Source organism: Electrophorus electricus, chromosome 3 (assembly GCF_013358815.1).
Source record: "Electrophorus electricus isolate fEleEle1 chromosome 3, fEleEle1.pri, whole genome shotgun sequence".
Classification (NCBI taxonomy): Eukaryota; Metazoa; Chordata; class Actinopteri; order Gymnotiformes; family Gymnotidae; genus Electrophorus; species Electrophorus electricus.
This window is the reverse complement of record NC_049537.1, coordinates 18,740,001-18,760,222: the sequence shown is the minus strand read 5'-3', so window position 1 is coordinate 18,760,222 and position 20,222 is coordinate 18,740,001. Positions and strand designations below refer to the sequence as shown.

Below are 20,222 nucleotides of genomic sequence, written 5' to 3'. Positions count from 1 at the left end.
TTTTTAAATGTGGTATACAACTATAGCTAATTTGACTTTTCTTCACTAATGAATCCCCTACCTTCATCATCTCTTACCTACTTTCAGCCCTCAAGAGGATATGTACAAGAGGAAAAGAGATGGAATGGTCTGCATGGCCCTGTCCCAATTCTTTTGGAAGGGAAGGGACCAGATACACTGAACAGCACTTCTCAGAGCCAAAGGTGTTCTGGTCTGTAACAACCGCTATTATATATCAATAATCTGTTAACTTGCACAACCATGCAATTAATTTACGTTCTTATGTCCACCTTGTTTCATGGTAAAAAAAATCGTAACAATAAGGCCTAGTCATACATGTATCAGTGTATTGTTGGTCAAATAACATGTTCATTTCGATCCTGAACAGATCCAGTAAATACTTTCGTCTGGAAATTGCGGGCAACATGTTCTTTATTTTCTAGTCGTGACAAATATGAAGAAAAGATGTTAAACTTTGGAACATTAGTACAGTTTATCTACACTACGTATACTAAAGTTTAATCATTTTTTAACACTACATTGGACTTTTGGGACTAGCAAACGAACATTCAAGTAACTAAGATTTTACTCGAATTGCCTAACCTACTGGAAAAGTAGCTAATCCCGTGTTGCGTCTACATATTACGCGAAAGGTCACTACAGCAGTTACATTCCAATAGTATGCAGGTGACCCGGTAGGTCAATCTGTGACTATTTCCGGGTGTAAATATAATCTGCATGTTGCCGTAACAGAATCTTCAGTACGTTTCGGTTTTACGTATATTAAATTGGAAACAAAGATGTCCCGAGGATCAAGTGCAGGATTTGATCGCCATATTACTATTTTCTCGCCCGAAGGTAGACTTTATCAAGTAGGTGAGTAAAAACTATTTTAAATGTCCGGCGGTAGTTAGCGGGCTAGCCAGCTGGCTAACTGCTGATCTAACTATGCACTGTCATTGTCCAAAGCTAAACTAAAATACATTGTTAGCTATGGATAACTAGTTAACCTAGCGAGCTAGTTTCTTTACTGTACAAATTTACTCCCACCTTAAACTATACTTATCCCGCCCTAGGAACTTGTAGAATATTACAAAGCTGGTTAGCTACTTAACTAAGTTGGTTAGCCAGTTTTATCTATCTGTAATTACAGAAAGATTAGCAAAATCATAATGTTTTAGAGTAACTAAGTCATGATGTCCAAATAGCACGATGAATAACGCTTGAGCGATTTGCTGATATTAAATGATATGCAAACTTTAAGTGTTTTGCCAGTGTAGCTTGTTAGATTTGAAACTACTTACTTTGATGATAATTTACTTAGTGGTTTAGTATGGGACAAGATATATATATATATATATATATATATATATATATATATATATGTATATGTATATGTATATATGTGTGTATATGTATGTATGTATGTATGTATGTGTGTGTCACAGAAAAGTGAAGACTTTTCTCTTGGTACCTGTTTTCATCCACACAGAATATGCCTTCAAGGCCATTAACCAGGGTGGTCTCACATCAGTTGCTGTCCGGGGTAAAGACTGTGCTGTTGTTGTCACGCAGAAAAAAGTTCCAGTAAGTTCACTTTTGCAGATTTGCTTTACAGCAAGTTCACTTTTATACCCGCTTTGATGCGCCTGGTTATGCAGCACAACAGTCACAACATTATTTTGTAGGACAAGCTCCTGGATGCTTCTACTGTCACTCACCTGTTCAGAATCACAGAAAACATTGGCTGTGTGATGTCAGGGATGACAGGTATAAGGCCTTCACCTTTTAAGTTAGGGAAAAAGCTTTCAATTTATTGAGCACAGCATCTTATATATAGCCTACATTAACGATTCTCATTTTGTTCTAATGTTGTGCATTGTATTCTCAGCTGATAGCAGGTCTCAGGTTCAGAGAGCACGCTATGAAGCAGCTAACTGGAAATACAAGTATGGTTATGACATTCCAGTGGACATGCTCTGTAAGAGGATCGCTGACATCTCTCAAGTTTACACACAGAATGCAGAAATGAGACCACTCGGTTGCTGTGAGTCTGGACATGCCTCTAAATCCTTAAAAGAAGAGTATCACTTTGACAAATACATCTTAATATTGCTAAAAAAAGAACTACATGCTACGTTATTAACCGAATACATAATTGTACATAAATTGTAGACTTCCAGTCCGAGAAGTATTCTACCCTTTCTCAAGAAATTGGAGTAAATTGTAATATTTTAATGTTATCTGCTGAATTCTTCAAAATACAGACGTATAGTCAGTTACACCAGGGTGTGTCTGTGTGGCAGGCATGATTGTGATTGGTCCGGATGTGTCTGTGTTTCAGGCATGATTGTGATTGGTCTGGATGATGAATATGGGCCCCAGGTTTATAAGTGCGACCCAGCAGGCTATTACTGTGGCTTCAAGGCAACAGCAGCTGGTGTCAAACAAACTGAAGCCACAAGCTTCCTGGAGAAGAAAGTGAAAAAGAAACATGATTGGACTTATGAGCAAACCATCGAAGTATGTAAAGGCACAATCACCATTTTAAAATTAAGTGGCTTAACATCAAGTTTAATGTAGTGACCATTCAGTAAGTCCCCATTCATTCAGTTTGCTTGTAGGCAGTGTGGTAGGTCTTCATATTGCATATCAGCTTTAACTGTATATCAGGCCAAACACACGGCATGCACATTTCATGATTTGTATGGACTATGGACCTTTTCACAAAAGTTTTTCGCTGTTCAACTTGGAACACTCATATAGGATTGCCAAGTTCTCCAATCTGCAGGATGCTCCTGTAAAACTATCTGATATGAGGGTAATGGTGGAGACAGGGACCCAGTTGGGGACCCCATTGAGAATGGGGCTTGTAGTGGGACCGTGGCTACAAATGCATGAAAAACTCAGTACAAGCTGAATGGAATCCTAATACATTCCTGTTCTTTAACCACTTTTCTTACTTGATTTTAATGTTACTTTCTTTAATTTGTACTCTCTTTTGTCTCTCAGATAGCAATAAGCTGCCTTTCCATGGTTTTGTCCATTGATTTCAAGCCTTCTGAGTTGGAGGTTGGTGTCATCACAGCAAAGGACCCTAGATTTAGGTGAGGGGCAGCCCAGTAGTCATTTGTGTTTGTGAATGGCTTGCTCTGGCTTGACTCTGCTTGAGTCAAGATTTGTTCCTGAATTCCCTCTCAATGTACAGGTTTGCTCCACTTGAATCAGCAAATAATGAATGTCAGTAATGGTATGATGCACATCAGACTCCAAGCTTTGCATTTATCAGAGTGGCATGATTCTATTACAGCGTGCACTCTCGGATCAGAATTGTTTAGGTGTTATTATGAATTGGGTAAACTGATGTTACTGCTCCCATCCACCTGAAGAACAGAAACAAGTGATTTAGTAAGATGAGGCAGGAGTGGGTCTTTTAGAGCAGTATAGCAGTACTGCATTTTCCCAATGACTTGTTAGTTGTACAAAAGCACAGAACACACTGGCAAAGGTTATGGTAAGCAGTAAAATAAAATGCATATTTGTACTTGCTAACACTTGCTAATTCACTGGTATGTGCAGGGCATAGATCACATTGTTAATGTTTTCCATTTTTTGCTCTTGTACACTTGTAAGCACTAATGACAAAGGATTTAATGATTTAGTGTGCTAATGGCCTAGTGCAATGACACTGTGGTAATGCCTTCCAACATTCTGCTCTCTGTTTCAGGATTCTCTCTGAGTCAGAGGTGGATGCCAACCTGGTATCTTTGTCTGAGAGAGACTGAGCTGTAGAAGAGCCCTAGTACTGCTGATGTAGGACCCTGTTCAGGACTGGTGCAAGCCAAGGTCCCCATGTATATTTCCCCTGTTCATTAAAGATGTTTTTGAAGAAAACATGAAGTAATTTTTTTTTAATTTGGACTCATCTGTACAATAATATAGAGAAATGTTTGTCTGCAATATCAAAGCAGGAGTTGCTGGAGATATTTAATGTCTTTGGTTAAATCTATGATGCACAGCCCAAACTGACACCATCATCTTGTAATGAAAGCAGCTCACCCTTTATAAACCTTAACCATGAACTTGAAGTGTGCAGTCACAAATTGTCTGGGCCAAATATGATGCGCTCAAAACTCTGGGTACCTATATCAACTTTGTTCTTTTACAAACTTGAAGGAATCCCATGAATGTGTTGGTGTCTCTTTGATGTTATCTGAATGGATCTCATTGTACTGTGACAGAAAAACGCACATTTCATATGCCTTGTTAGGCCATATAAAAATATCAAACCCTTTCTACAAATAATACTATAGTGATTTTAAACATTTAGCTAACTATTGTGTTTATATGCTAACTCACCAGTAACTCATTGCCTCATGAGAAAATAACGGCAAGCTTCTCATAGCCTTTCAGATTTAATAGCACACTGAATACCAAAGAGATCAGCCATTATATTTGAATAATTAGGTCCACCATAAAAACATGACAGTCATTAAGAGTGTGCAAGTATTTGACTATATATAGTGTGGGAAAATGTATTAAATAGTTCAAATAAGGGAGACAAACTTTATCAATAATTCTACATTATTCAACAATTAATACTCACTGATAGTTCTCTGAGTTCCCCCATCAAATAAATCACATACAATCACCTTTCACTTGACCTTTATTGAAGGTGTGGTTGCCTTCTTTAACTAATTAATAATTACATTTTGAGCTGATGGCTACAATATTTGAGAGCACAGGACTCTGCCTAAACAGATATCTAGGCAGTGTTCTAAATTTACAAAGATTCTCAGTCACCTTAATGATGACATTCTCCAGGACAGAGAGTGTTGTGTATAAATATGTGAATTTGATCTCCCTCCACAGTCTTAGAATAGCTTATTAAAAAGATTTATCAGAATTTGTAAGTTATAACTTTCTCTCGATTATGGCCCCTTGTTGTAACAGGCCCTTTGAAAGCAGGGCTATCATCACATGAACTGTAAAAATGAACAAAACCTACACATCTAAGATACAATTTGGCTAAAGATGTCTGAAGGCTTTCCTTTTCACTTGCTCTTTAGTTTGAAGTAATGCAAAGATCCATGCAAAGTTTACAATGGAACACATTCAATTTGTTAAAATTACCACATACATTTTAAATATATTGGTAACACTTGGTGTTGAAGTTGGTCTTCCAAATTGTTCTGATATATTATAGATTTGTCCATTTTCTCATGATTTTGCCAATTGGTTTGCCTTCTGTCCAGTAACTTGGGGTGGAGAGAGAGATGACCTCAGGCTGGAATTCACCTCCCAGAATGGGACAGGATGATGGTGCACAGCTAGTTTGCTGAATAGTTTTCCTTATTGGTCTAAACATAGTGTCAAGCGCTGGAGTTTCCCTACAAGGACCCATCTGTGAGCTTCAATCCCATGGTTTAGATTGTGAGTAGATAGATTACAAGGTAATCCAAGTGTGATTTTTTATGCTTTCCTAAAAAGACATAATGTAATTTTGCCAATATTTTGACTGGAATTGAAGAAATGTAAAAATTGTAATGGTTTAAATAAAAGAGCCTGTAAAATACCCTTTCCCCAACATTTGAACACTGTATTTTCACAAGTGAATGCATCATATTGCTTCATATTCACACTATTCTATGGGTTAAGAGGAAATGTTGTGTTTGAGAAAACCATAGGGGAATTTCTGTTAAAAATGAGTCACGTATGACCCACCTCTCCAGACATAAGGAATTTTATTCACTGAGTAATGACCTCTATATGACTCATGCTCTCCATTGAGGAAATGATACTCTTTACAGTACGCAATCAATATTCTTTGTACGGTAAATTTCAAGTGACATATTTTGGCTTTATCAATAGGGCCAGGATTTGTGGGTCCTAATCTTGCAAAAGATTCAGTTACAGAATCCTGAATATCAGCTGATTCTAAAACTTTCGCTACAGGTAGAGTTGTATTTTAAAACTGGAGTAAGAACCAGTCACAATATTCAAAGAAATATTTTTTAATTTAAAACTTGTTTTTAGTCATACATACAAATATACATAATTTACAATAGTGTCATAATTAATATATACATGTACAAATATATATATATATATATATATATATATATATATTTATATTTTTTTTACAATATGATACATCTATGCTATTTGAACACAGTCATCAACGCTTTTGTTTTGTGATTTTATGGGCAGCTATTTCCCATAATCACATGCTTGCTGTTGAGTCGTGCTGTGTATCATTCAGTCCAGCAGCATACACCTTTAATAGAAGGACTAGCTGCCCTTCAAGTTGCTTCATGGGAAATATGCTCTCCACTCATCACTTCACTTCCCACCAAACTGAATGTCATCGTACATCTGTGAAGAAGAACATAAATTTGTCAATTAATGACTGAATACAAAATTAGCTTAATGATTTAAAAATACATTTTAAAACCTTAATAAAGTTTATCAAAGAAAATGTCATAAGCCCATATTGCATATTGCTTCTAATAAGCCCGTATTGCTAAACGTACAGAAATACATCTCAAACGTACGTATTCATCATCAGATGATAGCTCCTCTTCGCTGTCCTCGCTCTCACTCTCCGGCAGCTCTCGGAGATCCTGCGCCGTTCGCTCATACAAGTGCTGCCGGATCTCACTGTTTTGCCGGCCGTAGGTCAGGTGGTATGGTGTGTAGCCGCCGTAGGTCAGACTGTTAGTGTCAGCACCCAAAGCAATTAGCCTATCTACCAGGTCTAAGTTCTGTAGGTCCACCGCCAGGTGCAATGATGTGCGCCCACTACACTGTTCCTGGAAGAAACATTTAAGCATGCATTAGTGATCCCATCTAATCGGAAACACAGAAAACCTTCGTTTTTGAAACTCAGCGTAAAATTTGATGACACTTGAGCTATTGAAGCACCCACCTTTGCATTGACGTCAGCCCCAAGTTGCACGAGACTCTCCACCATTGAGAGGTAGCTGTAGATCGATGCTATGTGGAGACACGAGTGGCCTGTAATGGAAACAGAGCCACAGTAATAAGAAACCGATATACAACAATGCTCTATGAATATATCTCAGAGTAGCAGGGCTGTGTGGTGAGGAAAGTGAACGTACGCACCACTGTAGTTTGGCAGGGAGAGGACGTAGCGGAGGTGTTGGGTGTTGATCTGTGTTAGCACAGAGAAGCAGGGCAGGGAACCTCTCTTGCAGGCTAGGTGAAGTGCCGTGTTCCCACTGTGATCCACCAAACGTGGGTCACAGCCAGCTTTCAACAGCTTCTCCACAATGTGTGGCTGCTCTGTGATCACGGCCAGGTGAAGTGCAGTCTATAGACCAAAAACAGAAATCACTTAGATAGTCTGGAGTCTGTGAAACTTTAACTGTTTATGAATGACAGAAAGTATTTTCTGCTTTTGATAATTTATCAAATGCAGTTACCTGTCTCTGGTTGTTTTGTCTGTTCAAGAATTGGTCGTTCATGGACTGATTAATGATCTGCTTGGCACAATCTTCAGCTTCATGAATAACTGCAAGGTGAAGATACCTGGAAAATAATGTAGGTGTTATTTAGAATAGAGTTTCAAGAATACAAGGAGGAAGTGGTTCAGTGGAGACAAAGCCCGTGCACCCAGGCATTTCGCAAAAATGGCTTTTTTAAGGTTATTTCCACCCGCTGTGGCTTGACACATTTGATGCATTATCAAAACTTGGCCGCGCGCCAGGGACTTTCCTGCCTTACGCATTCTACCTCTAGAGCGCCTCCACTGTTGTGGCCGCGTATTAATTTTAATAACTTTTAACCAATGCTTTGCATGCTGACATTTAATGAAACCTTGCAAGGGCAATTCCGTCACTGCACAGGTTCAGATTACTTTGATATACTTCTCAAATGTTAGATATGTTAGGTTAAAAATAATTATGCATCAACTTTAATGTAGCACTACCACAATGGCATTCAATTGTTAATTTTAATAAAAAAATAAAATAAAATTAAATAAACTTACGTGTCTCCATCCTCTGTGACCTCTTGCTTCCAGACTTCGTAACTGTGTGGGTTTTCAACTATACTAGGTAACTCCAGATTTCCCATTTCTTCCACAATTTTGTTATATTCGTCCTCCTTTAACGAATCCACGCCACTATCAAGACGCTCTTCTTGTATTTTCCCAATTTTGTGGTCCATTTCATCCAAATAATCCATAAAGTTACTCCTTACAAGTTCCCTTTGGATATCCATGTCTAATGTGCTCTTCGACTCGCTCTCTGTCTAACACGGCAATGAACAGGAGTAAGAGGGAGGCGCCACGCTTATATGAGTGCTCTACGGCAGGGGATTTCCATGTGTGAATTATCTTAACGTTCATATGAGCAGGGGAACTCGGTGCGGGTTTTTATTGAAAGAATTTCCCTTCTCATGACTCCGCAAAGTAAGAATGAAAATATGTATTTTCCTATTACACACTGAGAGGTACCTGCATTTCCAGGGTAACTCTGAATAATGAATGAAGATGGTGCATGAATGAAATCGTTTTTATGTTGTACCCGCAAATGGTAACTGCCGCGTTGTCAGTCGCGTATTTTGGTGTAAACTACTACACCACAGTTATTGTTAATTAATGTAAGACTTTTTTTTTCTAAATGAATTTTATATATGGTAATCTTAGTAATAACTGTGCCTATGCATTAGAATTAAATATGTAACCATCTTCAAATTATTACCTTCTTAAAGTACAAACACATACAACCAAAGTTTTGATGATGTGCATATTGGTTAGAATAATAAAAATGTTAAATTACCATTTTGAAAGACTGTACACTTAATACAGCATACTTTCATTTGTGTCATTAGGAAATGATTTTTTATTAATTTCAGTCTATCTTACTTTTATTTATTATTTAAATAAAATAACAGCTCACAGAAATGAACAAACAGTCCATTTTGGCTACCTCAATGAAGCTGATAGAAACACCTTTTGGAAGGTATCAAAGAGCACACTGAAACATGGAAGGCCCCTCATTCTGGGGTTTATAGTAGTGTTTGGTATCTTTACTGGGGCACTCCCTTCAAAAACACCTGCTGGCAATAATCTTGTTTGGGCTGAACAAATTTTAGCAATTTTCCAATGTGCATGCATTCCCTGTTTTTGCCCTTACATATTTATGTGGTTCCGATGTCAGAGTACATTAAAGTAATCAGCATTGCAGGTATTTACCATATACTATATACTCTATAAAGCTTTGTAAATGTTTAATAATACCCCCCCCCCCCACACACACACACACATACCCACCCACTGGAAAAAGACCACTACTGAAAATGTTTTTTAAAAAGAAAAATAAACTTCTCGGGGAAACTCCTTTTATGTAACAATATGGGATGCTGGATTTGTATGAGAGGGGGCGGGCCTGCACGACCTGTCTGGATCTGACATTTGAACTAGAAACCATTTTACCTCTGTTCACACTGAAAGAGGGCACAATAGCAACCGTCTCTATCAACAATAGACACTCATAGCTAACTTAGTGATACTATGAATGTCATACTGAGACATCACACCCGGATGTGTGACGCTACAGTGCTGTGCATGACGCATTCCTGCATTCTGTAATCACAGAGGCAAGCACCAGTCCTTCAAGCAGCCAGCAAACTGAATTCCACAGATTCTTCTAGGAGCTCGTCAGTGGGTATAACAGATATGCTGGAACACTGTGTGACATTTTTCTGCTCACTTACACAATGTCTTCAAATCTGATTTTATCAGCTGATTGGTTGCCTAAAGTTTTACTTTAAGTTCTGGTTCCTTGTTTTTCTATATTGGTGTTCAAGGACAAAAGGCTGAACTTAACATCTATTTCATGTATAGAATAAATACTTTTTTGTTTAACTTTTTCCTATTTTTAGCTTGATATTTAATATTTTAGTTGTGTTTTTCATTAATATATAGTTGTCTGTATATAGTATTATATATTCTGTTTTATTTATTATATTACAATGTTCTTGTCAAGTTGCCAGTGATGTCACACCACTGTGGGTTTACACACTAGACATGTAACAACATCTCAGACACAGGAATAATCTAGAATACTTTTGACTATCAGAACATATATTATTGATTATTGAATTGTTTATGGAATCTATTATATGTATAAAATGATTTGTGAAAAACACTGTTTCATCTTTTTGACAATGCAAAAGTACATTAGTGAATTATTCAAAGGATTACGAAAAAGCAGCTTTCCTCAGCATCTTGCAGGGGCATGGTTCCATTTTGAATAGGGGGAGTTTTTGGGAGTCTAGCTGTGAAGAAGACTGATGCATCTGACCCAGCGGGGGCAGACTGCTACACATAGGCTCCTACTTTCTGTCTGACTGCACCATAAAGATCAGAGAGTAGGATGTATTTTTATGTAAAATGTGAGAGAATGTAAGAGAACATTTTAAAAAGCATTTATAGATGTGTGTGTCATGTGTGTGAAACTAAAAGAATAAATTTAATAAAATTAGGTCAACTTTGTTAAAACATTAAAACAGCTCTAAACAACAATGAACTCAAAGGGCTGCACTTCTAACATTTACATGCTATTTGAATCTAATCTGATCCTTTTTAACATTTAAAGGCTGAAATCACTCTAAATGAAAATGGGCGACTTTCCTAAATGATTGTACAGATGCTACACAGTTTTATATTTTGTACACTTATTACATTGTACTCCTGAGGAAAATTATTACCATGGTTGGAACAGTAAGAAAGAGGTCCACTCTGCTCTTCCATGTTTGCTTTTACTCCCACTTGTTTTGTACATTTAAAAAAAGAAAAAGAAGAGGATTCCCATGAATACATTTCAGTACTGGAGAGTTCAGGGCTCAGGAAAGTAGGGTGACAGTGCGTATACCTTGATTACAACAGACAAAAGGGAGAGTTGGATAGCCTTGAGAAACGCAAAGGCACATACATTCAGGTGATCAGTGAAAGGGGGAACAGCATAAAGTATCTTATTAAAGTGCAGGACCCCCACAAGTTGGCAAAACGGCTTGCTTGGTACCACAAGACTCTGGAACTGTACTGAAGGAATGAGACACCATTCTTCCAAAATATATTTCCTCAGCTGGTGTTGTGATGGTGGTGGTGGAGAGCGCTGAAATCTCTGATGTAATTGGGCTGAGTCCTGAGCACATTAACATGGGATTTACATTTCATACTCATCAACCCCCATCAGGATAGAAATAGTTTATCATTGTATACAGGCGATCAGTCAGAATAGCTTTGTATTGATTTGCAGTGACCATGTGCCCCCACCTGCCTACTGTATAACAGAGCCACCAGACCCCTCTTTAGGTGTTAAGCATTTAGGCCTGTTTTCTTATACTGTATACCACACATGCACATGTTGAGAATATGGTAAAGAATGACTCATCTGAGCATATCACTTTTTTTCCTGTAGACCAATACTTGTAGCTTTTATGCCATTGGGCTATCAAATGTGTACTTGTCTTTGTAATGAGGGGTTTATACACCACAACCCTACTATAATATTCTACTGTAATATTCTTCTCCATGTAGTTGTCCACAGACTATTCTTACTAGTGGTCTGATCGCGTATTTACACTAATATTCTCTAACTGGAAGAATGGTTGCTGTTCTGTTTTTCCTTACACATCATACTAGTCATTAGGCTAATGCACAAACATTATGGTCATCTGATCAGTTTCTGGTGTTTTTCCGGTTAGGGAGTTAGAGTAGTATTGTATATTCTATTTTGTTTGAGGGTAGATAGCTTTGGGATTTAGGTTGTAGTGTGAGTTTTGTTTGTTGCTTTAGCATTGTAACCACTCCTGACGATTCACCAGTTTGTGTTTTTTGAAAGTACAATACATCACTTTTGCGATATATTCCATTTATTCCACCTGGCTCAGTTATTCAAATTACTCAGTATTGCTGTTATGGATACACTGCCTAGCCTGGGGTCATAACAAACCCTATTAACTGGTGTCCTTTTCAGATATAAATGCATGTTACTTTTTGCCTTTGACTATTGAAACATTATCCAGTTAAGCAGTCTTAACTGGTCTTAGGGAGTTTTCCTAGCCACTTTTGCCTTTGGCTTGCTCACTGTGGGCTTGGACTCAGATATGTATAAAGCTGATGTGTGACAATTGCTGCTATAAAAAGCTCTAAATAAATAAATTTGACGTTGATACACTGTTACTAGAGGAAAAATACAAGATGATTGGTTTTGAGTTTATTGTCATATGTACCATGTACTTTCCTTTACACAACCCAAATAAGTGTTACATTGATAGTGATTGAGATATGGAAAAGGTTATGAAGTGTACTTGAAAACAATGACTCATTTGTTTATGTGTTGGAAATAAATTCTTCTCTGTACACAAATCTGATATCACGTGACACGGTATCACATACAGTCAATAGTTCCAATATTTATTTATCAAATCATAAGAATAATCTATATGTGTAAAACTGATTATTAAGAAAGAAGTTGTAGACATATTTTGTTGCAGATGTTGTAGATATAGTTTCCTGAGATACATACGAATGTTTTATAATATTTAATCCACTTACTTCACTTACTATATGTACTATACACATACTATATATTTACTTCAAAGCTACTTCATCTATATTATATTTTAAATTTAAATTTAGTGTGGTTAAAAGCATAAGCAATGGCAATAGGGAGATTTTTCCGAAGATGATCCAGCAAGGCTATAATTGTGACACATGCAACGATAATAATAAAACACTAAACATTAGTTTAATTAATTAATTAATTAGTTTAATTTAATTAATTAGTTTAATACATGTTTTGAAGAGGTTATCAAAATGACTAAACATTCTGTAAGAAAAAAGTTACTTTATTTAAGTAAACTTAAATAAAGTAACCTTTACAAATGCAACATTTTACTTACCCTCTTTCCGGGTAACTTTTAGTTCACCATCTCAAAACATCTGAAAGTGGATGTATATGGACCACAACTCCCGTCACCCCTTGGTGTTAGGTTCGATTTGTTTTGGCCAATTACATTTCAAGCTGAATGAATAACGTAGGTTTGTTTGAGCACATGATTGGTCATCCACGTGGCCATGATTGAAGCGTAAAGACGGAGGTTTTGTTAGCCGGTTGTTTAAATTTTATGTCGTAGTTTTTTGTTGCTTACCGTGTGCCTCTGTATTAGTTTTACGCTATTATTATGCCGGTTCATTCGCGTGACAGAAAAGAGTCGCAGGAAGATATGGACGTGGACTATCCAGATCAAGAAGCCGCCAGCAGTTCTGATGAGGAAGACACCGTAAGCTCGTCGGCATCTGAAGATGGAGACAGCTCAGGTAAACATTATCCTGTAGCCGATTAAACAACCAGTAACCTACTGTAGAGAATGTTTTAGATGAGCAGGCAACCATCCAGCATTTCTCGTTATAAAGTTCTGCTGTATGCTGTAGCAGCATACATAAGCAATTCTGCTACTGCAGCACGTATATAAATATTAGTTATGACCCTGATTAGTATTAATATTAGTTAGTGCCCTGGATCAAATAAAAACAAACACTATTGTTTAGACTTCCGCAACGGTTAACAATATGCTTAACAATTCCTAAATATGCTTCAGTAATATCGCTAAGGGGCTCTCTACTCTGACATTAGAGTGGTTAATAGGCGATCTTTATTTGTCACGCTCTCGTAATGAAGAGATGTACTTGTTCCTGCAGAAATGGATGATGAAGATTGCGAAAGGAGGCGAATGGAATGTCTGGATGAGATGACCAGTCTTGAGAAGCAGTTCACTGACCTCAAAGACCAGTGAGTAACGCTAGGCCGTCGGAGCTCAAAAATAAACGATCCATTCACCAGTATACATATATTTCCATTAGCACTATAGCTGGCTAAAACCCTGAAATTGTTTAGTAGTTTATCATAAAAGTTTTATCAGGTTGTACAAGGAGAGACTTCACCAGGTGGACCTTAAGTTACAAGAGGTAAAAGCTGGCAGTGCTGCTGAATACTTGGAGCCTCTTGCCAACCTCCAGGAGAATATGCAGATCCGCACAAAAGTGGCTGGTAGGTTTCCACTAAGTCTTATTTAGAGAATGAAACCAATTAAGGACAATGATTAGTTAGCTTCACTTCCTGGACATATCAGTTGATATTTATCAAAGGCAAACTGAATTATTTAATCAATTAACTTAACGCATCAGTTAATATTATTTGTTTAACCAACTAGATGAATTTTAAACTGTTCAGTGACATGAACATGATAATGTTCAGTGACATGAACATGATAATGTTCAGTCATCATGTCACCTGGACCTGAACTCAACAAGTAATCAGTGTGGCATTTCTTAGTAATGCTTTGAGCACGTGTCAGGTGCATTTTGGGTTATTCATCAGTTTTGATGTGTTGCAGGTATCTACCGTGAGCTTTGTTTGGAGTCTGTGCGGAATAAGTATGACTGTGAGATGCAAGCAGCAAGCCAGCACTGGGAGGTAACAGGCATACACTGCGTACAGTTAAGAGAGGGAGAATGCAGTGTGTTGTGGGTTGTGCAATAAACATTCACATTGGACCTGCACTATCTGGTCACTTTATTAGATACACCTTAAATATGGGTGCATTTTATATATATGTACAATTAAATACTGTGATACTTCAGATGCCATGCAATGTTTGTCCACCACCTTGTACCCAGTTCAACAGGGGTCAGTTTTTGATACAGGTATATTGCTACAAAGTGCTAGTACACAATGTCCACGGAACATTTAAAAATACATTACCAAACATAATTATTTAAGAATGGCAATGAAAATAATATCCCAACAAAATACCTATTAAACACTCATCCAGAAATCTGAATTTGATCAGAACATTCATCAATCAAAATTCCTTTCATTCTGATTTCTTAATGTGATCATATGCATCTTGTGTGATTTTGTAAAATTGCAACAGTCAACTTGCACTATATCATGTAGCCTAACTGTGACTTGCCTGTCTGTTTCTTTAATTGTCATTTTGTCTGTGTGTGACAGAGTGAGAAGCTCCTTCTGTTTGATACAGTCCAGAGTGAACTAGAGGAGAAGATCAGGCGTCTGGAGGAGGACAGACAAAGTATAGACATTACTTCAGGTACAAAATTAAATCTCAGAAACACATCACAAGCTTGCTGTTCTTCTTGCATCTATGATTAGCTTGTAATTTCTTTTACTTCTTAATGTCATTTTTTTCAAACTCCAGAACTGTGGAATGATGGATTGCAGGCAAGAATGAACAAAAAGAAACATCCATTCTGTCCTGGAAAGAAAAAGAAACCTGTTGTTGTGTCAGATATCCTTTTTTCCTTGTTTACTAATGTTCTGTTTTCATGTATTATAGTAGCATCACTGTTTATTAAACCTAGTTCTTATAAAGTTTCCTTAACACTCCCACGACCATATATTGTTTACATGTTGCAAGACCTAGACATACTTGAAGACTGGACAGCTATAAGAAAGGTCTGGAGGTGTTTTCCTGAGTTGTATTTAGTTGTGGAAATTTACTGTTAGATATTTTGTTTTATTCACTGCACTGGTGTTTCACAGGCTATGGCTTCGATGGGACCACACAGAGTAAAAGTTGATGGTAAGAGAGTTAATATTTTTAGTATGACTAAAAACAAATTAAATCAAAACAAAAAGAATAATTTTGGATTCTTCTCCAAGGTCTCATGCATTTGCATTATATTCTGGTAAGCTCTAAATAGAATTGTGCCAATCATTCAGCATTCAGGAGCAAAAATCAAATGTAACTAGAAATCTAGGTGAGAGGAAATCTACTGACAAGGCTCTTCAGTTTGTGCAGTGAATGAGCCTGTCTTCAACAGTCGCATCAAAAGCTGAAGGGCACCATCATCATCATCATCATCATCATCATCATCACCAACATGTTGCTCGCTCTGAGGATGGACGTTTATTCTATGACAACAAGTGGTACAGCCGAGGGCAGGCCATATGCATTACCCGCAAGGAGGAGTACCCCATTAGGTAAGGGAATGTGTGTGTGTGTGTGTGTGTGTGTGTGTGTGTGTGTGTGTGTGTGTGTGTGTGTGTGTGTGTGTGTGTGTGTGTGTGTGTGTGTGTGTGTGTGTGTGTGTGTGTGTGTGTGTGTGCATGCACATGCGTTTGTGAGAAATGTTTTTGGGTGTACTTGCATCAGCATTCCTCTTTATTTGGTTCCTATTTCTCCTCTAGTGCTATTATAACTGCCATTAACCATGATGAGGTCTGGTTCAAGCGTTTGGATGGCAGCAAATCAAAGCTCTACATTTCACAACTCCAGAAAGGCAAATACATCATCAACCACTCCTAAATTCCTAAACATTCTTACTTCCCCCACTTTGGTCTTGGTGCTGTCCTACATATGGTGCACCTCAGTAACATCTCTTGAACTTTCATGTTTGGTTTACTATAGGCCCTTGTTTGCTTGATCCAGCTGTTGAATTGCAGTGTGTGTTAAATCGTATGTGTGTGTGTGCCAATCATTTTCATCCTCAATCTAAGAGGAATGTAGTGCTGCTAAAAAGAAACACAGGCTGGTTACCAAGGAAACTGTGTGCATGCATGCATGTGTATGTTTGCATGCATGCTGTAAATAGGACTACAAGCTGTTGTTTCCAGAAACCCTTGTTAAAGAATAATAGGGAAGAAAGCTGCCTAAAGGCCACCTTAGCTGTGTGCATTGTTGCCATGCCTGTTTAGACCTCTGAAATGTTCAAGTATATTTTTGTCAGAGAACTGTGTATGCCTCAGTATTGTGCCACTATTACTATGTCCAAGACATCTGCACATAATTCAATCTAAAGGGCAAACTAATTCAAGTATGTTAGTTTTAGAATGTTCAATTTCACATCAAAGTCTCTGTCCATAAGGAATTAAATATATAATGTGTAGTTTTCAAATATACATTATTTAATGTATTAAGTGTTTGGGAGCCTTATACAAAAGTATTAACAGAACGTTGAGTCTGGATGTACCTCATTTTTTTTATTTTATTTTATGTCCGTGTACAAATTGATACCACCATGCTCATAATTTTGTTAAATGGTGCTGTAAACCAGTTCGGGGGTGGAAATGTAGCATTAAAAAAGTGATTCAAATTCACTGGTGTCCCGATGCCTCATGTATTCTTAACTATTTAAAAACCTTTTGGAGATCTCTATAAGAAGCTTGATTAAACTGTGAATAAAATTAATTTTACTCTTAATTTCATATATTCTGTGATTTTAATTACTTGTTGATCATAATACAGCCATACTTTGTGTGTGTACATGTACATATTCATAAATAGGTCAATTAATAGGTTAATTTACCAAAGCTTTAAAACTGGTGTCTTGATGTTTTTGGGATCAGTGAATTCTAGACAAATAGTCATCTGAATCAGTGAGAGAATCCTTTGTCTTTTGTAAAGAGAGCTTTTACTGGTATGGTAAAAGAATGAAAACATTCCCAATCTATTAGATCTAAATCTGCCACCTCATGTTTTAAAACAGGCCATTTGACTTAATGTTGCAGGTTTGGATCTCCTTCTCCCATTTATTTTTGTAAATAAACTCTAATTGGAGTTGCACCCTCCTACTTATCAATACTTCAACTTGACTGACAATTGAAAGATGAAATACATTTGCCAGGGCCACTACCAGGTTAACTTAAAATGTTTTCTCTTGGTTAAATGGATCTCCTATAGTAGAGATACACCTCTACTGTGTCATTTCAAGGCACCTTTATTGTGCGTTTTCCTCCACATCATAAAGGATATATGTATATATGACCCTTTTTTAACATGAATTATAGACTATATAGGACTGTCTGAGCGCATTCTCAGCAGTTCAAATTTAAATGTCATCAGAATACTGAAATGCCTTATGTTATAAATTACAATAAAGCAATTACATCTATATACAAACTATATTTTTTTTATAGTCAAAACATCTGTACAAAATGCACAATAAAATGTAAATATGATATAAAAAGATATAAAAGATATAAAAATATGAAAGATGTGTCTGAAAATCCAAGGCATCCTTGAAGTACTGAGAGGAACACTGGTTTCTGTGTAGTCACTAGTCATTCATAGAAATTTATTATGATTGGTTTATTTTAATTTACAATTTTTTGCAAAAAAAGAGAGCCCCATGTCTTTGTACAGATTTATAATAAATGAACAGTTAACTATTGTAAAAATAAAACATTTATGAAAATAAAGAACCTATATAAACTCTCAAGAGCAACATGTATTATAAACTAGTGTGTATGTGTGTGTGTGAGAGTGAGCACATATGCATGCACTTCTCTGTATGGGAGGCAGGACAGAAGGTGGGAAGGCAAGGTAAAGTGGAAAAACAAACAAACAAACAAAAACCTTACCACAATCTAACACTGATTTTCAAATAATTTAATAAGCATCATTAGTGTTAAGACAGGAGCTGGAGCCAGAGCTGGACATATGACATACCACCCTTTAAAATGAGCTCCTCCCTGAGAAAATTATGAAACAAAATGGTATGAGACAATTGCTGAGTGCAACAAGTTCTCATAAATCGCTCGTACGAATATTTTGTGTATGTTTGGTTCTTGCATGAGACTCAATGTTTTACACACTACCTGCTATAAAAATCATAGTTTGAGAGATAGTTATGGTCTATAGTCTGGATTACTTCCTTAAGAGTAACAGAAAACAAAGGTTATTTTTGCACTGGATGCAACTATTTATCATATTTCAATTAATACAGTGACCATCACTGCACACTCATAACAAGTCAGGGAGAATTTGTTAAGACTAATTGAGCATGAAAAGGCAGTCATCCAACTGCACACCTAACAAGACAAAGTCATAGTCAAATTGATTTATATAGTGCTTTTAACAACAAATGTTATCAAAGCAGCTGGGTCCAGATCCATAATAAGCAAACCGAAGGTAACAGTGGCAAATTTAAGGAAGAAATCTTGGGAGGACCAAGACTCAAAAGGGTACCCATCCTATTTTTAGTCTTCAGTGGGTCTAGGGTGGACAGGTTTCTGACATGGCAGCATCGGTTCATCAACAGGCTGGACTGGGACATTTGTTGGTATTATCTCTGCAGTAGCATGCAAATAAAGCAGACGTAGGTTAGATCTGAAAAGATGAACACCACACGAACTTTCCATACACAGTAGACATGCCAGCAATTAGCATGTAGTTCCAGCAAGTTTATCTATTACTGTGGGGACAGATCATTTAGCAATTTATATGTCAACAAGAGAATTTTTAAATCGATCCAAAATTTAACTGGGAGCCAATTCAGAGCTGAAAGAACAGAGCTAATGTGGTTGAATGTGTATCGAGGCAGAAATGGGTAGATAAGACGTGTCTTTAATGTTCACAGGGTGATCCAAACATGTATTCAGAAAACAAGCAATAGTCAAAACCAGAGACAATAGTACAAAGGGGCAATTCCAAAATCAATAGATGAGGCAGAACAGAGTCAAAAACACAAAAGAAGTTAAGCACGAGAAAAACCACCCCACAGGGATGACTCCCGGGCCAAGGAGTGGGCTGTGGAAATCAGCTGCCAGTCTTGGGTGCAGCATGTCACATACGGCCACCCAACACCTCTCCTTTGGGGCATTGCCCAGTCTACGATGTTTGTTGTCTGGAGTCCAATAATTGTCTTACAGCATAGATTAGGGACCCTTCCATATCCACAGGAGGCTCAGAGGGATCGGGATGTCAGAGTAATAGGGCAGAAGTGAAACTCTTCTTAAGGGAATCGAAAGCCCTCTCTGCTTACTCAGACCAACGCATCTCCATGGCCACCCCCTTGAGAAAAGTGAGAGGGTATGCAAACTAAAATTTCTTGTAAAATGTCTATAAAAGTAAGCAAACCCCAAAACTCACTGCAGCTCCCAGACATTGGTGGTCTAGGCCAGTTCAACACTGCTCCTACTTTAACATCATTCATAGTAACTCCATCATTGCTGATCACGTACCCTAAAACGAAACAGAGGAGAGATGGTATTCACATTTTTCACCTTTAATGTACAAGTGATTGACTACAAGATGACTTAATGCATGTGTTTTACGTGCGTCTCCAAATCAGGTGGGTACACTAGTCATCTGTATGCTATCACAAACTTCCCTATCATATCTCTGAGCACAATGTTAATCAGGATTGGATTACTGTAATGGTC

The 20,222-nt window shown here is 37.4% G+C and overlaps 3 protein-coding genes across 3 annotated transcripts; 2 read left to right on the top strand and 1 right to left on the bottom strand.

The window, feature by feature from the left end:
- The first annotated feature begins 692 nt into the window (after positions 1-692).
- LOC113571685 (proteasome subunit alpha type-6-like) lies at positions 693-3,900 on the top strand. The gene is made up of 7 exons (XM_027000778.2): positions 693-876; positions 1,493-1,587; positions 1,689-1,770; positions 1,892-2,047; positions 2,345-2,523; positions 3,013-3,107; positions 3,728-3,900. Exons 1-7 carry the CDS (start codon positions 801-803, stop codon positions 3,783-3,785), a joined length of 741 nt encoding a protein of 246 aa, XP_026856579.1. The 5' UTR covers positions 693-800; the 3' UTR covers positions 3,786-3,900.
- Positions 3,901-6,116: 2,216 nt separating this feature from the next.
- On the bottom strand, positions 6,117-8,267 carry nfkbiaa (nuclear factor of kappa light polypeptide gene enhancer in B-cells inhibitor, alpha a). Its single transcript, XM_027000802.2, has 6 exons — positions 8,012-8,267; positions 7,446-7,551; positions 7,126-7,333; positions 6,929-7,017; positions 6,555-6,812; positions 6,117-6,375 (listed from the first exon to the last, which is right to left on the bottom strand). The coding sequence occupies exons 1-6, from the start codon at positions 8,242-8,244 to the stop codon at positions 6,343-6,345; spliced, it is 927 nt and encodes a 308-aa protein (XP_026856603.2). The 5' UTR covers positions 8,245-8,267; the 3' UTR covers positions 6,117-6,342.
- Positions 8,268-13,115: 4,848 nt separating this feature from the next.
- On the top strand, positions 13,116-17,156 carry LOC113571707 (breast cancer metastasis-suppressor 1-like protein-A). Its single transcript, XM_027000805.2, has 10 exons — positions 13,116-13,354; positions 13,736-13,826; positions 13,957-14,084; positions 14,431-14,510; positions 15,051-15,147; positions 15,256-15,345; positions 15,448-15,512; positions 15,600-15,639; positions 15,881-16,040; positions 16,248-17,156. Exons 1-10 carry the CDS (start codon positions 13,219-13,221, stop codon positions 16,363-16,365), a joined length of 1,005 nt encoding a protein of 334 aa, XP_026856606.2. The 5' UTR covers positions 13,116-13,218; the 3' UTR covers positions 16,366-17,156.
- Positions 17,157-20,222: the final 3,066 nt, after the last annotated feature.

What these genes read in the sequence shown, in the direction of transcription:
- LOC113571685 (XM_027000778.2), top strand. Translation starts at nt 801, where the DNA reads ATGTCCCGAGGATCAAGTGCAGGATTTGATCGCCATATTACTATTTTC. An exon ending in TCACGCAGAAAAAAGTTCCA is followed by an intron (nt 1,588 to 1,688) that starts GTAAGTTCACTT and finishes ATTATTTTGTAG; the next exon opens with GACAAGCTCCTGGATGCTTC. An exon ending in AATGAGACCACTCGGTTGCT is followed by an intron (nt 2,048 to 2,344) that starts GTGAGTCTGGAC and finishes TCTGTGTTTCAG; the next exon opens with GCATGATTGTGATTGGTCTG.
- nfkbiaa (XM_027000802.2), bottom strand. Translation starts at nt 8,244, where the DNA reads ATGGATATCCAAAGGGAACTTGTAAGGAGTAACTTTATGGATTATTTG. An exon ending in GACAAAACAACCAGAGACAG is followed by an intron (nt 7,334 to 7,445) that starts GTAACTGCATTT and finishes TTTGGTCTATAG; the next exon opens with ACTGCACTTCACCTGGCCGT. An exon ending in CTCCCTGCCAAACTACAGTG is followed by an intron (nt 7,018 to 7,125) that starts GTGCGTACGTTC and finishes TTTCCATTACAG; the next exon opens with GCCACTCGTGTCTCCACATA.
- LOC113571707 (XM_027000805.2), top strand. Translation starts at nt 13,219, where the DNA reads ATGCCGGTTCATTCGCGTGACAGAAAAGAGTCGCAGGAAGATATGGAC. An exon ending in AAGTATAGACATTACTTCAG is followed by an intron (nt 15,148 to 15,255) that starts GTACAAAATTAA and finishes TTCAAACTCCAG; the next exon opens with AACTGTGGAATGATGGATTG. An exon ending in ACTGGACAGCTATAAGAAAG is followed by an intron (nt 15,513 to 15,599) that starts GTCTGGAGGTGT and finishes GGTGTTTCACAG; the next exon opens with GCTATGGCTTCGATGGGACC.